This window comes from Callorhinus ursinus, unplaced genomic scaffold (assembly GCF_003265705.2).
Source record: "Callorhinus ursinus isolate GAN/ISIS: 27379988/994484 unplaced genomic scaffold, GSC_fseal_2.0 scaffold10, whole genome shotgun sequence".
Taxonomy (NCBI): Eukaryota; Metazoa; Chordata; class Mammalia; order Carnivora; family Otariidae; genus Callorhinus; species Callorhinus ursinus.
The window spans coordinates 49982765-50001729 of record NW_027397072.1 but is presented as its reverse complement, the minus strand read 5'-3'; the positions used below and the strand labels follow the sequence as shown (position 1 = coordinate 50001729).

At 43.8% G+C, this 18965-nt stretch overlaps 1 protein-coding gene across 8 annotated transcripts in view; it reads left to right on the top strand.

Annotated features, from left to right (window-relative positions):
- The window catches only part of STAMBP (STAM binding protein), a 51429-nt gene that overhangs the window by 9187 nt on the left and 23277 nt on the right, over positions 1-18965 (top strand). For 3 of the 8 annotated variants that reach the window (XM_025868382.2, XM_025868383.2, XM_073897520.1), the window contains 8 exons: positions 2690-2765; positions 3053-3148; positions 4459-4825; positions 6780-6904; positions 7779-7916; positions 12827-12939; positions 13541-13640; positions 14985-16403. In XM_025868382.2, coding sequence (XP_025724167.1) covers positions 2690-2765; positions 3053-3148; positions 4459-4825; positions 6780-6904; positions 7779-7916; positions 12827-12939; positions 13541-13640; positions 14985-15041 — 1072 coding nt within the window. In that variant the 3' untranslated portion in view covers positions 15042-16403. Of the gene's footprint in view, positions 1-2689; positions 2766-3052; positions 3149-4458; positions 4826-6779; positions 6905-7778; positions 7917-12826; positions 12940-13540; positions 13641-14984; positions 16404-18965 lie in introns of those variants that run through there. The other 5 variants (XR_003207355.2, XR_003207356.2, XR_012379773.1 and 2 more) reach the window with 3 other exon arrangements.

Here is an 18965-nt window from a genome sequence, read left to right as displayed (position 1 = left end):
GCCTACAACGCTTCTAGCCCTGGTGTTAACATCTTCATCTGTTCTTGCTCACACTTTTTTATTTATTAGTAAAAACAATCATATAGCATACATAGCAGTCATAGCAGATGGTTATGTGCTAGGCACTGTGCTCAGCACTTTTTTTCTTTTTCTTATTTATTTATTTATTTGTTAACCTATAATGTATTATTAGTTTCAGAGGTAGAGGTCAGTGATTCATCAGTCTTACATAACACCCAGTGCTCATTAAGCACTTTTTAAAAAAATCTCTTTAAGTGTCCCAGCAACCTTATCAGGTAGTACTAGTTTGTCTCCATATATATAATATATATATGGAAATTGAAGGGTAATGAGACTGAGTAACTTGCTGGAGTTCACACAGCTAGTCATGGCCAAGCTAGGATTTGAGTCCAGGCAGGGTGGCTCCAGAGCCTGCCTCCTCACTGCTGAGTACTTGCCTCCAGTACGGACAGTGGGTTATGTTGCCTGTTCTGGTTTCAAGAGACCCTTCTGCCCATATGTTCCCCATTCAGAATATTGACTACAGCTGCTGAAACAAGAGAAAGGTATTCATGTACACATCTAGAAGTTTTCCCTGTACTTAAAACTAGATTCCATTCCATGGCTCAAAATCAAAATAATAGAAAGAAGTGTATGATGAGAGGTTTCCCTCCCACACTTGTCCCATCTACTGTTATTTCCCCTGCCCTCTACTTTCCTTGGTTTCCTGTATTACTGTGTACTTAAAAGTAAAAGTGTATGGGGTGCCTGGGTGGCTCAGTCGTTAAGCATCTGCCTTCGGCTCGGGTCATGCTCCCAGGGTCCTGGGATCGAGTCCCACATCGGGCTCCCTACTCCGCAGGAAGCCTGCTTCTCCCTCTCCCACTTCCCCTGCTTGTGTTCCTGCTCTCGCTGTGTCTCTCTGTCAAATAAATAAATAAAATCTTTAAAATAAATAAATAAATAAATAAATAAAAAGAAAGGTAAAAGTGTATGTACACATCGAATTGTCCCCCTTTCTTACATATCAGGTGGCATACTATACGCACTTTTGTATACTTTGGGGTTTTTTTTTACTCAGCTCATCTGAAGGTTTTAAGACCATTTTATTCCTCAAATATTTATTGAGTGCCTCTTCATACAGGCACTATGCTGGCTTTAGAGGGACTTGCAAAGAAGCACAAGACACAGGAATCTCTAGCCTCAGGGACTTCACAGTTCTTCAGGTTGAGAGCACAAGTGAATATAAAGTGTGGTGGTCATGTGACATGGTACTCTCTTGGCTGATTCAGGCTTCCATACAAAGCACATTCAGCCTGCTAAAGTTACGAACAGGTACCTTGGTCTTAGAGAGCCAAGAGAGAGTTACTGAATTATGGGTCTCTTGAACATTAAGAACTAGTCTTACTTATCTTAATATCTTCTCCAGGGCTTGATGGGTGGACAAATGAATCTGTATTTTAAATATAGACTTCAAGGAAACTGTTTTCTTTTTTCGTGAACCCAAAGGGAAGAGGTTTAAAATCATTTTGATTTAAGAATTCATCCCTGCCTGAAGGGTCTTGTCAAATTGGATTGAAATGAAAATTTCATGTGCCTAATATAGAACCAAGGGAGGAGGCTCATTTAAAAAGAGTTTGCTTTGGTGGGGGTCGACTTCTTTCCCCTTACTGAGGCTTCCTCCTCCGTTTACTCCTACCCATGGGCAGAAAGTGGAAAAGAGTCAGTTAGTCCCAGTTATGGTATGATATTTTAGAGCTGTGGGTAAGCTCCCCTCAGTTGATTTGTTTTGGGTCTCAGCTTGTATTTATTACAACTTAATTCTATTGAAAGACATCTTTGTTTGTACCCTTCCAACAGTCTGGGGGCATTCCAGGAGCCATGTAGAGGCAGAATGATACACTGGTGAGAAGAGTAGACTCTGGAACTGGCGTGCTGAATCTGCCACTTTGGGCTGTGACAAGTTACTGAACTTCTGTTTGTTTTCACTGTTCCCAAGTAGACATCATAAACGTTAAGAGATCTGTGAATTGATTCAGTTTATTTTTCCCACTGAGCTTTACAGCCACAGATGAAACTGAAAGAGAAAATCTAGCACTTAGTTTCTCTAAGAACTTTTCATCAGGACCATAACGCACATCACACATGTAACACACACATACAACACATATACTGTCTAAGCATCTCAGTATTTAGTATGATGCAAGGAATAATCTGCTTTGAAGGCACATGAATCCCAAAGAAAGAGAAGCCAAAGTTAAGGTCACAGGGCTAGAGTAGTCCTGGAACATGGGTTTTCTCAGCCTCCTGCCCTTGGTTCCCAAACCGTTATTTGAATAAGAATTTGTGACTGAGGCCCTTTCCTTTGGAACCCTGTCACGGTCATAACAAGAAAAGAATCACTTTGGAGGAATATTTTTGGGCACAGAGTAGGTTTGCTTTTTTCCCCCCCTCATCTTTTTAGTTGTGGGAGTCTAGTACTTCCTGCACACCAGATTTGGGCGGGGAGGGAAACATACGGTTAGAGGTGGGTGGGGAACATGGTCACTGGGTGTGTGTGACCCCTCCCCTGCATGTCTGGAAACCTGTCTTGTGGTGGCCGCAGGGCAAGGAAGTTGCTTTTCTTCAGAGTCTGTTGGACATTTGGACATTGTCTTTGCATGATAATGACTCTGATCCATTCTTTTAGGCTCTTTATTGAGAAACTCCCAAAGCATCGAGATTACAAATCGGCTGTCATTCCTGAAAAGAAAGACACAGTAAAGGTGGGTCTTCACTTTCACTGTTGCCCATCTAAAAGCTTCAAAGCAGCACAGACTAACTTCAAGGTAAAAGTAGTGGTGTCCGCATCTGAGCTTCAAATCCTGCACCGGGAGATAAGGCCATTTCACCAGATCAGTTATGAAGTAGCAGGTATGGTACAGTAGGGGGTATTTTACATTGTTTTTAGAAACATTGTTGCCATTGCCAAGTTGACTTAAGTCTTTTTTACTTCTCTACTTAATTAGCTGGGAATTATTCTAATTCTCGGTTTTCTACTTTTGTGTCTCAGAAGTTAAAGGAGATTGCATTTCCCAAAGCAGAAGAGCTGAAGGAAGAGCTATTAAAACGATATACCAAAGAATATATAGAATATAATGAAGAAAAGGTAAGTATATAACAACAGAAAAGAAAGAAAAATTATTTTGGTTTCTTAGGCTACGCCCTGGTATTGCAATACAGTATTTTAGCAGATCCTGTGATTTTAGTGTCATATTTTACTTTTTTCAGCAAAGGCCAGAAACTCAAAAGAGTAGAACACAAGGGTTTAGGCTGAGGATTCTTTTTTTTTTTTAAGATTTTATTTCTTTATTTGACAGAGAGAGACACAGCGAGAGAGGGAACACAAGCAGGGGGAGTGGGAGAGGGAGAAGCAGGCTTCCCGTGGAGCAGGGAGCCTGATGCGGGGCTCGATCCTAGGACCCTGGGGATCAGGACCTGAGCCGAAGGCAGACGCCCAACGACTGAGCCACCCAGGTGCCCCTAGGCTGAGGATTCTAACACAGATTTAGCCTACTTGTCTTACAAGGTGACTTGAGGGACAGAAAATCTTGTTTGCTATCTCTAGAGTGAGAACCTAAGAACAGTGAAAATTGTCACTAAAACATAAGTTTTTAGGTCAGCTGATTTTGGGGTGTTGACTCACATTTGGTTATACCTGTTTATAATAACTGATTGCTCTTCAATCTGTTTTCAAATGGTTCTTGTCAGGGAGAGTTAGTTAAAGCACGTGGAGAAACTCCCAAGGCATGTCTGTGGTCTGTGTCAGATGTGAGTACTCACTGCAGGTTGCGGACCCTCCCACGTTATTTTGTAGTGCTCTGCTGAGCCCCGTTCTGAACTCTGATGCTGAAAATCCGCAGAGAGGTAAACAGCTATGAGGTGTCCATTTCTAAGGGACTGAGTGAGTGAAAACCTTATTGAAGGAGATTATTGCTTGATATTTCTTGTTAGTTTAAAATGTCACTGTGTTTTGAACTAATGACCAGGACAATTTTGGAGGCTTCCTTTTGGGTTAAAATTCAGTAAAGATGCCCAATACAGCAGGGTCAAATTTGGATTTGGTCCTATCTTGCAGCCTTACCTGGGATAAAGAATGTATGCACAGCGCAGTTAGAGAGTAAAACTGTGTAGGGTACAGATTGTGAGGTGCAGACGGTAAGTTGCATCAAGATTTCGGTAAAGACGAAAATGCATTAGTAAGAGCCATCAGGGAAGGGTGGTGAGGGGATTGGGACCTTCACTGTCCCCGCAGAGTCAGGCTGTGGTGGCCGGCTAGACACAGGCGGTGAGGGAAGCGTGAGGGCCATGTCGGGAAATGGGGCCTGAGCAGTCACTCAGCTGCAGAGCCTTGTCCTCCGGAGGTGGGAAGTAGCCCAAGTGTCATGTGTAAGCCTGACTCCTCTTCTTTCTTTGTAGAAGAGGGAAGCAGAAGAGCTGGCCCGGAGCGTGGCCATCCAGCAGGAGCTGGAGAAGGAGCGGCAGAGGGTGGCCCAGCAGAAGCAGCAGCAGCTGGAGCAAGAACAGTTCCATGCCTTTGAGGAGATGATCCGGAACCAGGAGCTGGAAAAGGAGCGACGGAAAATCGTGCAGAAGTTTGGGAAGGTGGACCCTAGCCTCGGTGGCCCCCTGGTGCCAGACTTGGAGAAGCCCTCCCCAGACGCGTTCCCCCCGGCCCCCGTGGCATCCGCGCAGTCTCTGGATTGTAATACGGCCGTGAGGCCTGCCAAGCCGCCCGTAGTGGACAGGTCCTTGAAACCTGGAGCATTGAGCAACTCAGAAAGTAGTGAGTCTGCTTGCTCCTGTCCTCTTCTGTCTCGGTGCCAGCCAAGCAGAGTGTCATTCTGGGGGCTTCAGCCCAAGATCACCTCCATGGTCCCACTCATTAGACCCTGGTCACAGAAGCCCCTTTGGTCAGTATTGTTATGCTGGGTCCTGTCATACTGGCTATCGTGTGAAAGTAGCCGTTGCTTAGCCATATAATTTACCTGGCACAGGTCGCTTTTCTGAAGAGCTCATAATATCCTTGAAAGTCAGACTGTCAACTCTTAAGGATTATACAGAGATTCGAAATGTTCAGTGAACTAGAGCCCACTGTTGGCCCATCTGAAATTCATAGTACCATTTTACAATTCACCAGTTGACTTTTAACTGAAAACGGGCTACTGAGTTGTGCTTGCCTTGAAAATGTTCCCAATCCTTAAGGAGCTTGGTCAAGGTAAATACTATATGCAGTCGGTGATGATTCAGGCTAGCCATAAAAACTATTGGCAGTCTTTCCTCCTCTCACCACTGATAGGCTATGAGACAGTAACAGTAGCAGCAAAGTGATGCATATACCTCTATTAGTAGAATAGATCATTTTGGGAAGGAACTGGCTTTCAGGTAGCATTTAAGGAAGTCAGCTTTGCAAAAGATCCACCTACAAGGACAACGTAAGAGTGGGTAGGGGGTGCCAGACTCTGAAGCCTGGCCTTTAGGATATCTCCCCATGGACTTGGCAGGCTTGTCTCCCACTGCTCTTCCTTCATCCATATTCTGTGTTCCGGTCAGATTGGGCTGTCACGTTCCCAGAGCAGCCCCTGGATTATCCTATCCAGGAGGTTTGTTAACATTTGCCCTGAACCTAAAACCTCTTTTCTCTATCTCTGCCTTCCCCTGCTTTTCTTAAAGTTTTGCCAGATCCCTTTCCTTTCATTTAGATTGATGCTGTTCTCCCTAAGACTCCCAGAGCCCTTAGTATCTGTAATGCAGTTGAGATCATTTCCCTGATAGTGTAGTCATTTACAAATAACTAGATTTTAACTTTTTCCTGTTTGGGGCTTGAGTCTTACTCATATTTGTGTTTCCTGTTATCTGAGCACGGTGTGCACACTGGTGTGCACTCGGGGAGTGGTTGTGGAATTGCAAAGAAAGACTGTGCTGAGCCTTCCTTCAGAATCCTCAGATACCGCCATTAGACCGCCATGTGACTGCCTGCTCCCCAGTCTGTTACCTCCCCAGCAATACAGAGCTTGCTGTTAAATGTGCAGAAACAGAACATCCTTTTCCATTTTTTTTTTATGAAAATGTGACCACGAAAGACACCCCCTAACTTGAGCCTGTGGTCTCTCTTACAGGGCTTCTCCCTGGTGTCCAGCAACTGGGCCCATTCTTGGCATTCTGAACCAGGCTTATTAGCTGTTCTGTGCATTCATGCCTCTTTTGAGGACCAGAATGTGGGGTTTTTGTTTTGTTTTGTTTTGTTTTGGCATTTTAATGTTCTTCTAAATGAATAAATTCAGAATGAGTTACCCAAAGTATTTTCCGTTACCCAGAATATATCTGGTGTATTTCTTTGAAAGTCCTACTCTCCAATTATCTCGGATTCTTATCCGAGATAAAAAGAGAGATTTAAAATAAAAATAAAACTCAGTTGAATGAGGAGGTTACTTTTTTTTTATTCTTTGTATTAGATTGTGATAGAGAATTCCCGAATAGCTCAGGAACTTGTTTTAAGTAGTAGTTTACCCCTGTCTTAACTTGAATAGTTAAAGCCTCTTTTCTTAAAGTAATGTACTTGCAGTGGCTCTGGCCACAGCCCTCCTCCTTCTCATCCATTAGGATGAGATTCCCCACTCACTGTCCCTAGTTTGGGAACCCCAGGGACTTGGCATTGCTCTCCGAGGGCTGCCAGCTCTGGGGTCTGCTTGGGAAGGCTCTCCCCGTGGTCTCAGACTTCTCTCCTTTCTCCACGACAGCTCCTACAATCGATGGACTGCGCCATGTGGCGGTGCCCGAGAGGCTGTGCCCGCAGTTTCTCCAGCTAGCCAGTGCCAACACAGCCCGAGGAGTAGAGACATGTGGGATTCTCTGTGGAAAACTGGTAAAAAACAAACGCTTTCCTTAGCTGAGACTGTTCCTTCTCCCTTGGATTCCTGTGACTCTCAGAGAAGATATCCAGGGTCAGTTACTGTTGGCGACGATCCCTCTGCAGAGGGAACCGGGGATAGCATAATGCAAAGTTACTTTGAGTTTGGTGACTTGCATTTTGTTGATTTTCACAGTCCCTTGAATTGAACGGATTATTTTCATGCTAGTAGTAAGAAATAAGTAATTGTAAACTTGGTAGGAAGAGCCAGCATTACCTGTATGTCAGTTTTTGAGTACCTGCTTTATGGTAGGCCTGGGAATATACAATATGTAAGGCACGTAGCATGTGTCCACAAAACATACCCAAGCATTTTGGAGAGATGCGAAATATACCCCCAAAGATAAATAACACGCTGAATGGTATATGCGGTCGAGCGCTAGGAATTCAGAGGAAGGAAAGGTCATTGAATAGAGGTACTTGAAGAACCCATTGCTAACTGCTAAAGGCAGAAATGAGTGAAATGTAATAGACTGAAACTGAGCCTTAGAGAATGAGAAGGGCTAATAGAAGCAGTAAGAGGGAAACTACCTTAGACTTGAGCAAAGGAAGAGAAATGGTACTATCCCAGAGCTTCTTGGTTTGGCTGCAGCTGGAAATGAAATTCCCACAGGGCTGTGGGTGCCAGTGGCTTTGCAGAGCGCCCCCTGAGTGTGCATGAGCAGCCAAGGTTGTGAAGCACTGAGTGAAGGACTCGGGGCACAAGTCCTCGTGCTGGCAAGGGCGGGGCCTTTGTTGTATAGATGTTTACCTTACCACTGCTGTGACGGAGTGGGGTTGCGCAAGTGCCAGGCAGTGGTGACAAGCTGTTCTGTTTTTCCTTTGACAGATGAGGAATGAGTTTACCATTACCCATGTTCTCATCCCCAAGCAAAGTGCTGGGTCTGATTATTGCCACACCGAAAACGAAGAAGAGCTCTTCCTCATACAGGATCAGCAGGGTCTCATCACACTGGGCTGGATCCATGTAAGCAATCCCGAGCTCCCCGAGGGCCAGGCTCCTCCTCTCTCCCCATGTTATAAACACACTGCTTATTTCTTTCTTCGGGCAAAGTGAACTATATCCCGATTATTTAGGTGATTGTTTTTCCCTCTGTTGGATACACACACGACTTCCCTAGCATACTCGACTGCTTCTACTCTGGTATTGATTTCTGGGAACTACTTAGGGCTTTTTAATTTTTTTAATTTTAAAAAACATTTTAATCAAAATGAACTTATTTCCCTGAAGTCCCAGTTTCCCTGTGAGTATGAATGGTGATAGGATGCTGGCCTAGAGTATATGTGGATATTGACTGTACAGGCTCTGCCTACTTCATACAAATGATATTCCTGAAAGGTATATAAATCAAAATGTTTTAATGAGCCAAGGAAGTTAATTCAGATGCTTGCATTTGGTCTTTGTTAAAGCAGCATACACCTTTATGTAAACCAGTTGGGTCACCAATATGGCGAATTTTCAAGTGTTTACTTATTGTGCGTAACCTTCTGGTGATATTTAGGTAAAATGTAATTCCATCCCTAAAGATCATTTCTACATTTTTTTCTTTCTATTCCTTTTCGACCCCTCACTCCACAGACAAAGCTACTTTTCGTGTTGTATGAGAGGCTTACATACAGACGAGTTCACTCATTTCTGGATTTGGGGAGATTACACATACTTGTATGTTAGACTCGGGAAATACTTACCCAGGAGGCAGTCCCATGTGCCTCTCCTGTCTGCATTCCATGACCTAAATATTTGCCGTATATTGGGTACCCCCTGTTATATAGTATGTGGGAGGTAGAAAACTTGTTTCTGATCTGCTAGAGGATACAAATTTGAGTAAGATATGGTTTTAGTCTCATAAGGGAGATTAGACAAAGGGACAAGTAATCACTCTTCACATGAGGCAGAATGTGCCAGGTGCCTCCAGAGGTGCGAACAGCACTATGGAATTCAGAGGAGGGAAGGATTGCACCTGGCTTGATTTACTAGAATTTTGACAAGATAGGCTAAGGGAGAATTCCATATGCAGGGGGCAGCATTGGAATAAGCAGACTGTGTTCCTGAGACATTGAGAGGTCTGGTTTGTTGGGGTTTATGGTTCATATCAGGAAACCGTTGTCGATAAGCTTTAACGTGAGACATTGGAGCAATGTTCTGGGGGGGTCTTGGGTGGATAGGCAAAATAGTTCTGCTTTTTAGTAAGTGGAGAGCTTTTAAAGGTTTTTGAATAGAGATTGATATGATCAAAGCCATTCTTAGAATATCTAAAATAAAGGCAGTTTTAAAGTAGGTTGAGGCAGGGAGATCATATAAGAAGTTAGGGTGGTGATAGAATCTACTGATGAGAGCTAGGGTGATGACATTGCATTTGGGAAGGAGATGAGTGTAGGATTTCAGAGGATGTGGGGAATGAGTAAGAGGAAGATGAGTAAAAGCCACTGGTGACTTAGAGAGCAGGCCTGACTCATGGGGGTGGCAGTGATCATCCCATAAGCAGAAACAAGGGCTTCAGGAGGATAACTTCCTTTAAAAGTGGGGTAAATTGTGGGTTCAGTTTTGAGCATGTTGAATTTAAAGTATGTATGAGCATTCTGGTGGTGGAGGTAGTTATCAGGAAGTCGGAAACGTGGCTGGGACTTGGGAGCAAGGTCAGGGTGGGAAAGGGATTTGGGAGACCTCTGGATAGAGCTGACCTGGGGGGCCTTGGGACTGGAGGAGAATGGAGAGCAAGAAGAGATTCACCAGTAGTTGGGGGCAGGCTGCCCAGGGAAGCATAGGGAATAGTTGGTCATGAAGCAAAGAGGTGGAAGAGCAGGGGGAGGGCAGTGTTAACGGCACAGAAGCCAGAGGAGGAACACTGTAGGGATTGAAGAACTAATGGGGATTGAGGTTATGCTGATGGTGAAATGTACACTATTTTTGGAAGAGTTCAGTTCATGGGGAAAGGGAAAAAAAAAATGGGACGGTGATTTAAGGAGTAGCCTGGTTGAGAGAGTATTTGCTTGATTTATGGCTTAGCATGAAAGGTTTGAACATGTGTTTTGTTTCGATTTTGGCTTTTCTGAAACCTTTATATTGGAAATATATCACATAAGAAAGGACATAAAGATAAATGTACACTTCAGTGAATCATGAAGCAAACATCTGTGTGCATGCATGACCCATGTGAAGAACGAGAACATTGTGAGAGGTATGCTCCCACCCTGATGGTCTTGCCCTGTCACACTTCCCCTCTGATAGAGGTAATCTCTCTCTTTCCTGGCTTTTCTGGAAATCCTTTGCTTTCTTTACAGTTTTACTACCTACATGTATATCCCTGAGGTAGGAAAGTATTCAGTCAAAAGTACAAAAAGGGGGCTCATCTTCCTATGTGGTAGAAAACACTCATCCTTCTGAGACAGAATCAAAGGAAGAATTCAGAAAGATACAGAGAGATTTTGGAGGTTCTGTGTGGAGGGGTTGTTGAAATTCATTTGATTCAACAGGGTTGCCATCTCGATGCACTGCCTGGCCAGAGGGGAGACAGGTGGTTTTAGGAACTGGAAGGGATGGGGTAATGTTTGGGGAATTACTGTTTAGACTGCAGGTAGAACTCAGCCCCAAATGAATAAAAGCATTTCTAAAACTGTGAGGTCCAGCTGGGAACAAATTTAGAGCTGGAGTTGATGGTATTTCAGCTTTTTTCCCCCTGTGATACTGCTGTACCATTCCTTCCTAACTGGGGATTAAAAACAGAAAAAAGCAGAGGTTTGCTCAGATCCTAAACTTGGCAAGAGGATTATGCAGAACAGTTCTTCCTTCTGTACTTTGCCAGCTATAAGTCAGGTTCCCTGGTCCAAAAGTTTATATGGTCATGTATTGCTCACCAGCTACCGGGTGACCCTCCAGCCCAGTATTCGAGGCCATCCTTGAGCTTTGCCTCAGCCCTGCCTTAGCCCTCATTGCTGTCCCGTGGCTGGTCCGCTCCCATCCAGGCGCCGAGGCTGCCCCCAGCATTCAGTCTCCTTGTTCACTTCTCCTTTGGTTTATTGTTTTCTCTTCATAAAAATGCCTTCCTCTGTCTCCAGCATGACAGACACAACTGTTTTTTCAAGAAATTCAATTGTGAAGGGAAGGAGAAAGAGAAAGCACAATAGAAGGGAATAGAGGCTCAAGACAAGGTTTTTTGATTTCGTTTAACAATTATTTATTGAGCGTCTGCTGTGTGTCTCTATGTTGTCTTTCTAGCTAAGCCACCTTTAAATCAGAGGCCTAGATCAGCTTGTGTAGGCCTCGTTTGTTCCCAGTTAAAATTCCTTGTTTTAACCGTGGGATGAAAGGTGTTGGCACAGGCCGTTTGTCCTGTAGGATCCCATAATCAGGTAGAAACTATTTTTCCCTTGTGGTCACCAAATTTGTACTTGCCCTGTGAGGACCTGTGTGTGCTTTTGCTGTCAGCACTCAGCTAACATGTTCCTGGCCTGCAGACCTCTTCCACCGTGAGCTGGCCACGGCTTTCTATGGAGGGGTACTTCTCAGATGAGGCTGCATATAAAAGAACCATTGAATCAACTTTATTTCTATTATTATTATTATTATTGGTGGAGAGAGGGCCAGAAGGAGAGAAAGAATCCCAAGCAGGTTCCACGCCCAGCATGGAGCCCAGTGTGGGGCTTGATCTCACAACCCTGAGATCATGACCTGAGCCGAAATCAAGAGTCGGATGCTTAACTGATTGAGCCACCCAGGTGCCCCTGTCTGAGCTTTTAAAAAAAAAAAGTGTCTCAGGATGGATATTTCTAGGGGTGGGGTCCAGGAGCCAATGCTTTTGACAGGCTTCCCGGGAGCTTCCTTTTGTACACAGCAGGTTTGAGAACGCTGATCAAGTACACTTATTTATGTTCTGGCCTTTTGGTCAGTGAAGGCTGGTAGTCTTTTTGAGTCCTACTGGGGCTTTTTCCATTCTTGTTATCTGTACTTAACACTCCTCTAAGATGAACATAAGGCATTATGCGACTCTTCATTTGTGTACAAACAGTGGTGTGCTCAATAAAACATTAAATGATTGAAAACAAAAACATTAAATGATTGAAAACAAATGAGATAAATTGAATGCACATTTCGATGGTACTGTAACGGATTACCCTCAGATTTCACTATCTTGGTCCTTTCCCCAAACAAGATAGGGTCTTTTGTGTGATTTAACTACCACTGTGCCCCCCTGCTTCTTACATCCTTGGATGGTATGCTTTAGCCATAGGACAACGTTTGCCATTTTTGCCTATAGAGCTGCACACTCATGCTTGACTTTTTTTTTTTTTTTAAGATTTTATGTATTTATTTGACAGAGAGAGACACAGCAAGAGAGTGAACACAAACAGGGGGAGTGGGAGAGGGAGAAGCAGGCTTCCCGCGGAGCAGGGAGCCCGATGTGGGGCTGGATCCCAGGACCCTGGGATCATGACCTGAGCCGAAGGTAGATGCTTAACGACTGAGCCACCCAGGTGCCCCTCATGCTTGACCTTTTAACACCTCTCAGGAAGAAGAATCATTCACCCAACTGTGGTTTAAGTCCTTGACTTCCCCCATGTTGAAGTATTGGACAGCATCTACTGTCTGTTGCAGAATGGATGACTCTCCATTGCAGAAAGAGAGCTTGTGAGGGGCCAAGAAAATCTTGATGGTCAATTAGAAATTATCATTTCTTCAAATACTCCTGTTAAGCTATACTTGTTTACAGTGCTCAAAAGTAATGACCTTCAGGCGTACCCCGTCGTGACTGCCAATGGCTTTGTGCTGGAGAAGGGGATTGTGGCCAGCTGTTGAGAACTCTTTGGCTCTGTTTCCTTCATGGGCCAGGCTTGGCTGTCTCCCTGAGGAGGATCTCAGACGTGTTTTCCTCTTCTCAGACTCATCCCACACAGACTGCGTTCCTCTCCAGCGTTGACCTACACACTCATTGCTCCTACCAGATGATGTTGCCGGAGTCAATAGCCATTGTTTGCTCCCCCAAGTTCCAGGAGTAAGTCCATAGATGCGGTTCGGGCCAGTACACGGGGCTAATGGGGAAAAGCCTCTGAGGAAAAGGTCTCTGTTTGGAAGACCTTGTTCTCGGTAGAACATGTAGATTGTGGTATTCATTGGCTGTTTTAAAAGGTTACCTTTTAAGCACCATATCCTGATACACCTACTATGCTTGTTTAACAAAGATAATCGAAGCAACAATTTTGATGCTTTTCTAAGAAAAGGACATAGGAAATTTGAAGTCTTTGACTTGAAGCAATAGGAATTTTAAGACTGATGTCAGATTAAAGAATTTCAAAGTCAGACAGATTATCTCAGCTAACTTCTTTTTCATTCTAAGTCCTGTTATTTACTATGAATTCTCCCAGCACAGCTAGTGTGGTGGCAGTGATGAGTCATTCTCTAACTCTGATTCATTCATCAGAGAAGAGACCCATGTGCCAGCATACTTTTGAAGCTGTCTCAAAATGAACTCCGTGTGTGTGTGTGTGTGTGTGTGTGTATGTGTGTGTGTAAGCGCACGCGCATATGCATGCATGTGTGTTTGGGACTAGGGAAACACCTTTGCTTGGTTCTGGTCTTGCTTTTTCTTATTGCAGAACTGGATTCTTTAAACTAACTGACCACGGACTAGAGGAGATTTCTTCCTGTCGCCAGAAAGGATTTCATCCACACAGCAAGGATCCACCTCTCTTCTGTGTATGTATCTAGATAGAAGAAACTGGGGCTCTGCTTCAAGCAGGGAAGACAGTCTGAGCTGATGAGGTGCATTGTCCTTTCTGACCCACATAGAGGATCAGCCTTGTCACTTACCTTTGCAAATCTTCCTAAAAAGGACATACGTGGGAAGCAGTGTGGGATAGGAATGGATTTGAGTCGTAGCTCTGCCATTTAAGGACTATCTTGGATTAGACTTAATCTTCCTGGGCCTCAGCCTACTCATCTGGAAAGGGGGATGATGATGATAATACCTACTTTATAGCGTTAATGAGAGGCTTAATTGAAGGAATATACAGAAAGTACCTGGCTTATTAAATGTTAGTATTTTTCCTTCATCAACACCAGTTGCTAAGCCTGTACTTCAATAAGAGATTTGAATTCAAAGGAAAAAAGCCACTTAAGTTTGATAAGGTATATTTGATTCTGAAATTCTGCTTAAATAATAAGGATTTATTTTTATGACTGTCTTAGGAAGTTTTTTTTTCCTAAGTTGTATTCCATGAATAAAGTTTGTTGCTGATAAAATCAGTATGTTTCAATTTACCCCTCAAATCTAGTAGATTTTTCACTCCATGCTGGCCATGGAGTGTCATTTTGGGTTCACCAAAAAGTGACCAGTATAGAAAAGGGACTCAGAACCTTGTCACATGAAAGGAACTGGGGATGTTTAGAGGAGAAACCTCAGGGAGGATCTGAAAACCGACTTTAGGTGTTAGAGGAATTATTGTATGAAAACGTATCGAGTGCATTTCATAGGACTCCCAGAACTAAAACTAAGCCCTCATGGAATGACAGTTTTCAGCTGAGTTTGAGAAAGAACTTCCTGACAGATCTGTTCAAAAAAAGGTCAGTCTGCCTTAGAATGTAATAAATGTCTAGGTACCAGGATGTTGAAATAGAGGCTGCAAAAGAGTGCCCGTGTTTTCAGTTTTTCAGTTATAAAGGCCCCTTTTGCATGCCAAAACTGAGCATTCCCCAAGTGACAGTGGGTGCACTGTATTAGTTGGTTGACACAGTGAACTCTCCCAAAAAACTAATGAATCCAGCAATTCTTTCAAATAAATGTAAATTTCGTGACTGACTCTAGGATATATATCCAACTGAAAAGTAAATGAAGCTATGTGGGCCCACATTGATTGAGACTACAGGTAGGGATTGGGGAGTCACTGATTCCCTGGCCCCTCACCGTAACTGCCATGTAAGTAGCAGTCTGGCTTCCAAACTAGAAACCACTAGCCAGAATAAGCATGTTAAATAAGGTTTAAAAAGTGACTTCTTAGAATTTTCCAGGACTTTCCCTTTCTTTCTTTTTCCCTGTTGTAGAGCTGCAGCCATGTGACCGTTGTGGACAGAGCAGTGACCATCACAGACCTTCGATGAGAATTTGACTCGAACACTTCCCAAGAACTATAAAACCATATCAGTGTACTGTAGCCCCTTAATTTAAACTTTGCAGAAAGCTCTGGAAGCTTTTTTAGACAGAGTTGAAAGTGAGTATCACCTGGGGGGGAACTGATTTTATATTTCTGGTTTAAAAAGGAATAATTAGCTGTATTTTTTAGGCAAGTGTGGAAAATAGCATGATCATGCTAGACAACTTTTCAGTCTGCAATTATAACTTGAAAGAATGGTATAATGAACACTTAATCTATACCCTTTGTTCTAGATTCACCAGTTGTTAACATTTTTTTTCCTCTAAACTCTCCTTCTAATTTCTCCACCAATTTGTTTATTGTTTACCTCTGGAATTATTAAGGGCATCTATGCAGAAATTTGGAAGCCATTTAGAAAATCTTTGGGTTTTCCTGTGGTTTATGACAATATTAATGAAGCTTATTACAAGGGTGAGGGATAGCTCACTATGTCTGACCAGATGGTGAGGCCCGAAAACCCTAAAGAATGATTTTGTCAGGAAGTATTGTTATTTAACAAGTATTTCAGAATATTTTTTTCCTCTACAATAAAATAACAATTAACATATTTTGTGTGTGTATGCTCTAGAGTGATCTGTTTGATCAAGTATTGTGGAAACAGGCTAACTAAAAGGTCTGGTTGTTTGGGGAAAGGTGAGGGAAAATGGAATTTGAGCTGGGCTGACATTGAAGGTGTGTCCCAGTTCACTGTTAACTGCTCAGTGTCATTTGTCTGCTTGTTGCCATCTTCCAGGGCTGTGAAGTTCTCTGTTCTTTTGGTGTTGTCTCAAGTGGGTCATCCCATTCACTTCCTCCTTATGCCCTAAAAGCTTTCAGCTAATGATAATAGAGCCTTTATTTGCAGTGCCAGGTTACGCTCCAGATGAGTGATTACATTCCCTTGCCACCCCACCCTACCAATGTTATTATGTTGACTATGTTTTTCTGACTCAGGCAACATCTAGGAAGGTGTTTGAAGCTGCAGTTGGTTCTATATTTCTCTTTCTATAAGCTGAGCCTAGCATTCTAAGGTGGCCTGGAAATAATGATATTGTTAGTAACCCCTCAGGTGAGGGCAGGAGAGTAAATACTTTGTATAGAAGAAGAATGAGTTTTTATATTAAAATTCTATGGGAAAAAGTCTGCAAATGTATGAAGTTTTGCTTCATTTTAAAGTTTTGTGTCCTTGAACATATTATGTTCTTTATCACTTAGGTTAGTGTCCTTGAACTTTTCCCCTGGAAGAACCAAGTCTCTATTCTTCTCCTCTTGGGTTATTAACCCCCAAAATATCAGAAATTCTTTCTTCTGCAGTTCCGGTGTAGGGAATGTGGGGCCAGGGGAGTCTGGGGAGGAGTCTGGGCAAGAGTGCCTCTCCTCTCACTGCCTTCCTTTCCCTACTGTGGCACCAGAGGCAGCCTGGACTGTCCCACCTCGCCTTAATAGTCATATAACTGCCCCAGTCTGGGACTTTCCAGGAAATGCATCCTTTCATTCCATGCTCAGGGCTACTGCTTAGTGTAGGGCCTTAATACCCCTTCCCTGGACTAGTGCAATAATAGGCTTTTACCAGGTCTCTCTCTCTCTCTCTCTTTTTTTCAGTTATTTCTTGACTCCAGTCTGTTCTGCCTTGTACAGTCAGGAGAAGCTTCCCACATTACAGCCATGCTCATGTTTCCTCTCTTGCTCCAAAATGTTTGCATCACCTAAAACCTAAATTTAGCCTTTATTCAGAACTTTCTGCATATGACCACATAACGCTCTTGCCCCTGGCTACACATTCAAATGCCTGGGGAGCATTTAAAAAAAAAAATACTGATACTTGTGCTCTACCCCACACTGATGAATTCTGAATCTCTGGAGTAGGGCCCCAGACAGTGTTTTTGTTTTGTTTTCGTCTTTGTTTCCAAAGCTGCTAGGGTGCCACCAGGGTTGAAAAGCACTGCACGGAGTCAGAGTTCAGGGACCACTATGCCTAAGAATTGTGAGCTCTCTCATCTATCTCTGCACTTCAGAGACATTTTGCAAATGTTTGTCGAACCAGAGTGAACTGAATATGCCATGTGTCACAACCATATCGGTCATTTACTTTTTACCAAATGGCCACACCTTTTCTGCCTCTGCACCTGTGTGCAAGGAATCCCAGAGGCTGCCGGGGGGGTGGGGAAGGGCAGGAAACCAGTCTGCAAATGCTCTCTTTGCACCTGCTGCAGAGGCCCCTCTGCACGGGGCAGTTTCAGTGTCTCTTTCCCCGCCTACCTCTGGGGGGAAAGCTGTGGTAGCAAGCCAGCCCACAAGGAAGCAGGGAGATGGGGCAGATCCATGAAAGAGAAAAGGAGCCAGAGTTGTAGGGAAAGGAGGGAAGCATTCCATATTGTGAATAAAAGGGAATCAGACCATGAAACATGAAGCAGCTTATACTGAAAGAGTAGCAACTGCTCAGTAAAGAGACTGATTCCTGGGCTCCTGAAAGCCTTTCTGCCTTCACAAGCCACAGGAGCACCATGCTTACTGGTCTGGGCTGAGTGGGGAGAGAGGCTTACTCGTCTGGCTGCATCCCAGTTGGCTTCAGAGGCACAAACTTTCCAAAGTGCCATGGGCCGGGTACAGAGAGACTCTGGGGCAGCTGCTGGGTTTCTTCAGATGATCACTTTCACATACTCCAGTTAAATGCCACCAGAGAGGAAGAAGAAACCACATAAGCCTTTATTTTGCTTTCTCGGGTAACAGACACTTTAAAAGGCAGCATGGGGAGAAGCATTCCCTAGTGGGGCTAGTGTGGTGCATATTTGTTGCTTGAGAGGCGAGGGTTTCAACTCTCATTCTGGCACCCCTGATTTTAAAATCATGGTGCCTATCCCCTTTGCCTGCTGATCACTTCTTCTGGGTTTCAGTTGCCCCAGGGGAAGGAAAAATTTTTCATGTGGGGGTTGGGAGGAACGGAGACCCAAGAGCAAAGCATGAATGACGTGAAAGCCCAGTGAATCCCACAACGTTGGAACAGACCAGTTGTTGTTCCCTAGAAAACAGTTTGTCAGTTGGTACTGTGCTTCCTGACCCCTCTCCCCTGACCCCCGTATCTCAGTGTTTTAACCCCACCTGGGTTTGGAGACCAGTTTGTGACCACGGGTGGAACTTCTGAGTCAAGGCTCCCTTTGTTTTGTGAGGAGATTTGCCTGGGGCACTGAGAAAGCCTGTTTGGATCAGGACCACAGGAACATTATCCTCTAGAGAGGAAGTACCAGATTGAACATGTAAGACTTTGCTTTTAGGCCCAGCTGTTTATTCACCCACAAGTCACTTAACTTCCCAAACTTCTTTAAAAATCTATAAAATGGGATCTGTCTGATATGCCTACCTCAAATGAGGACAAAATGAAATCCATGTGCAACTGTGAGAGTTGTAAAATGCTATAAAGATTGAAGGCACCTGTTATTTGTATCTCTGGAAATGCTAGAGATGAGGTGTCATTGCTCCTACCTACTAGACTTTTACAGCACCCACCTTCTGGCTACAAGACTCTTGAGGCAGATCCACTTTCTTTATCACTAGCTGGGCCTCAGCTCCAAATATCTTACCTGGTCTGTTCTGATATCCTGAGCTGGAAAACTGAGAATCTCAAGAACCAGAAGAAACAGTCCAAATTTCTATTCCTCCCCTAAACCGAGAGCAGAGCCAGGATCCAAGGAGGTTGCACCATATCTTTTATCTCTTGATTCCATCCCACTCCTCTTTGAACCTCCCACTCTTGTTGTTCCAACTACTTTTTGAGATGAGAGGAAGAGAACTTTGACCCTCTTCACAAAGTCGCCACTCCTTAACCCAGGGTTGAGTTTTTTGTTAACCTTAGCCTACTTGGGGTTAGAAGCAGGCCATATGCTTAATGGGGTGT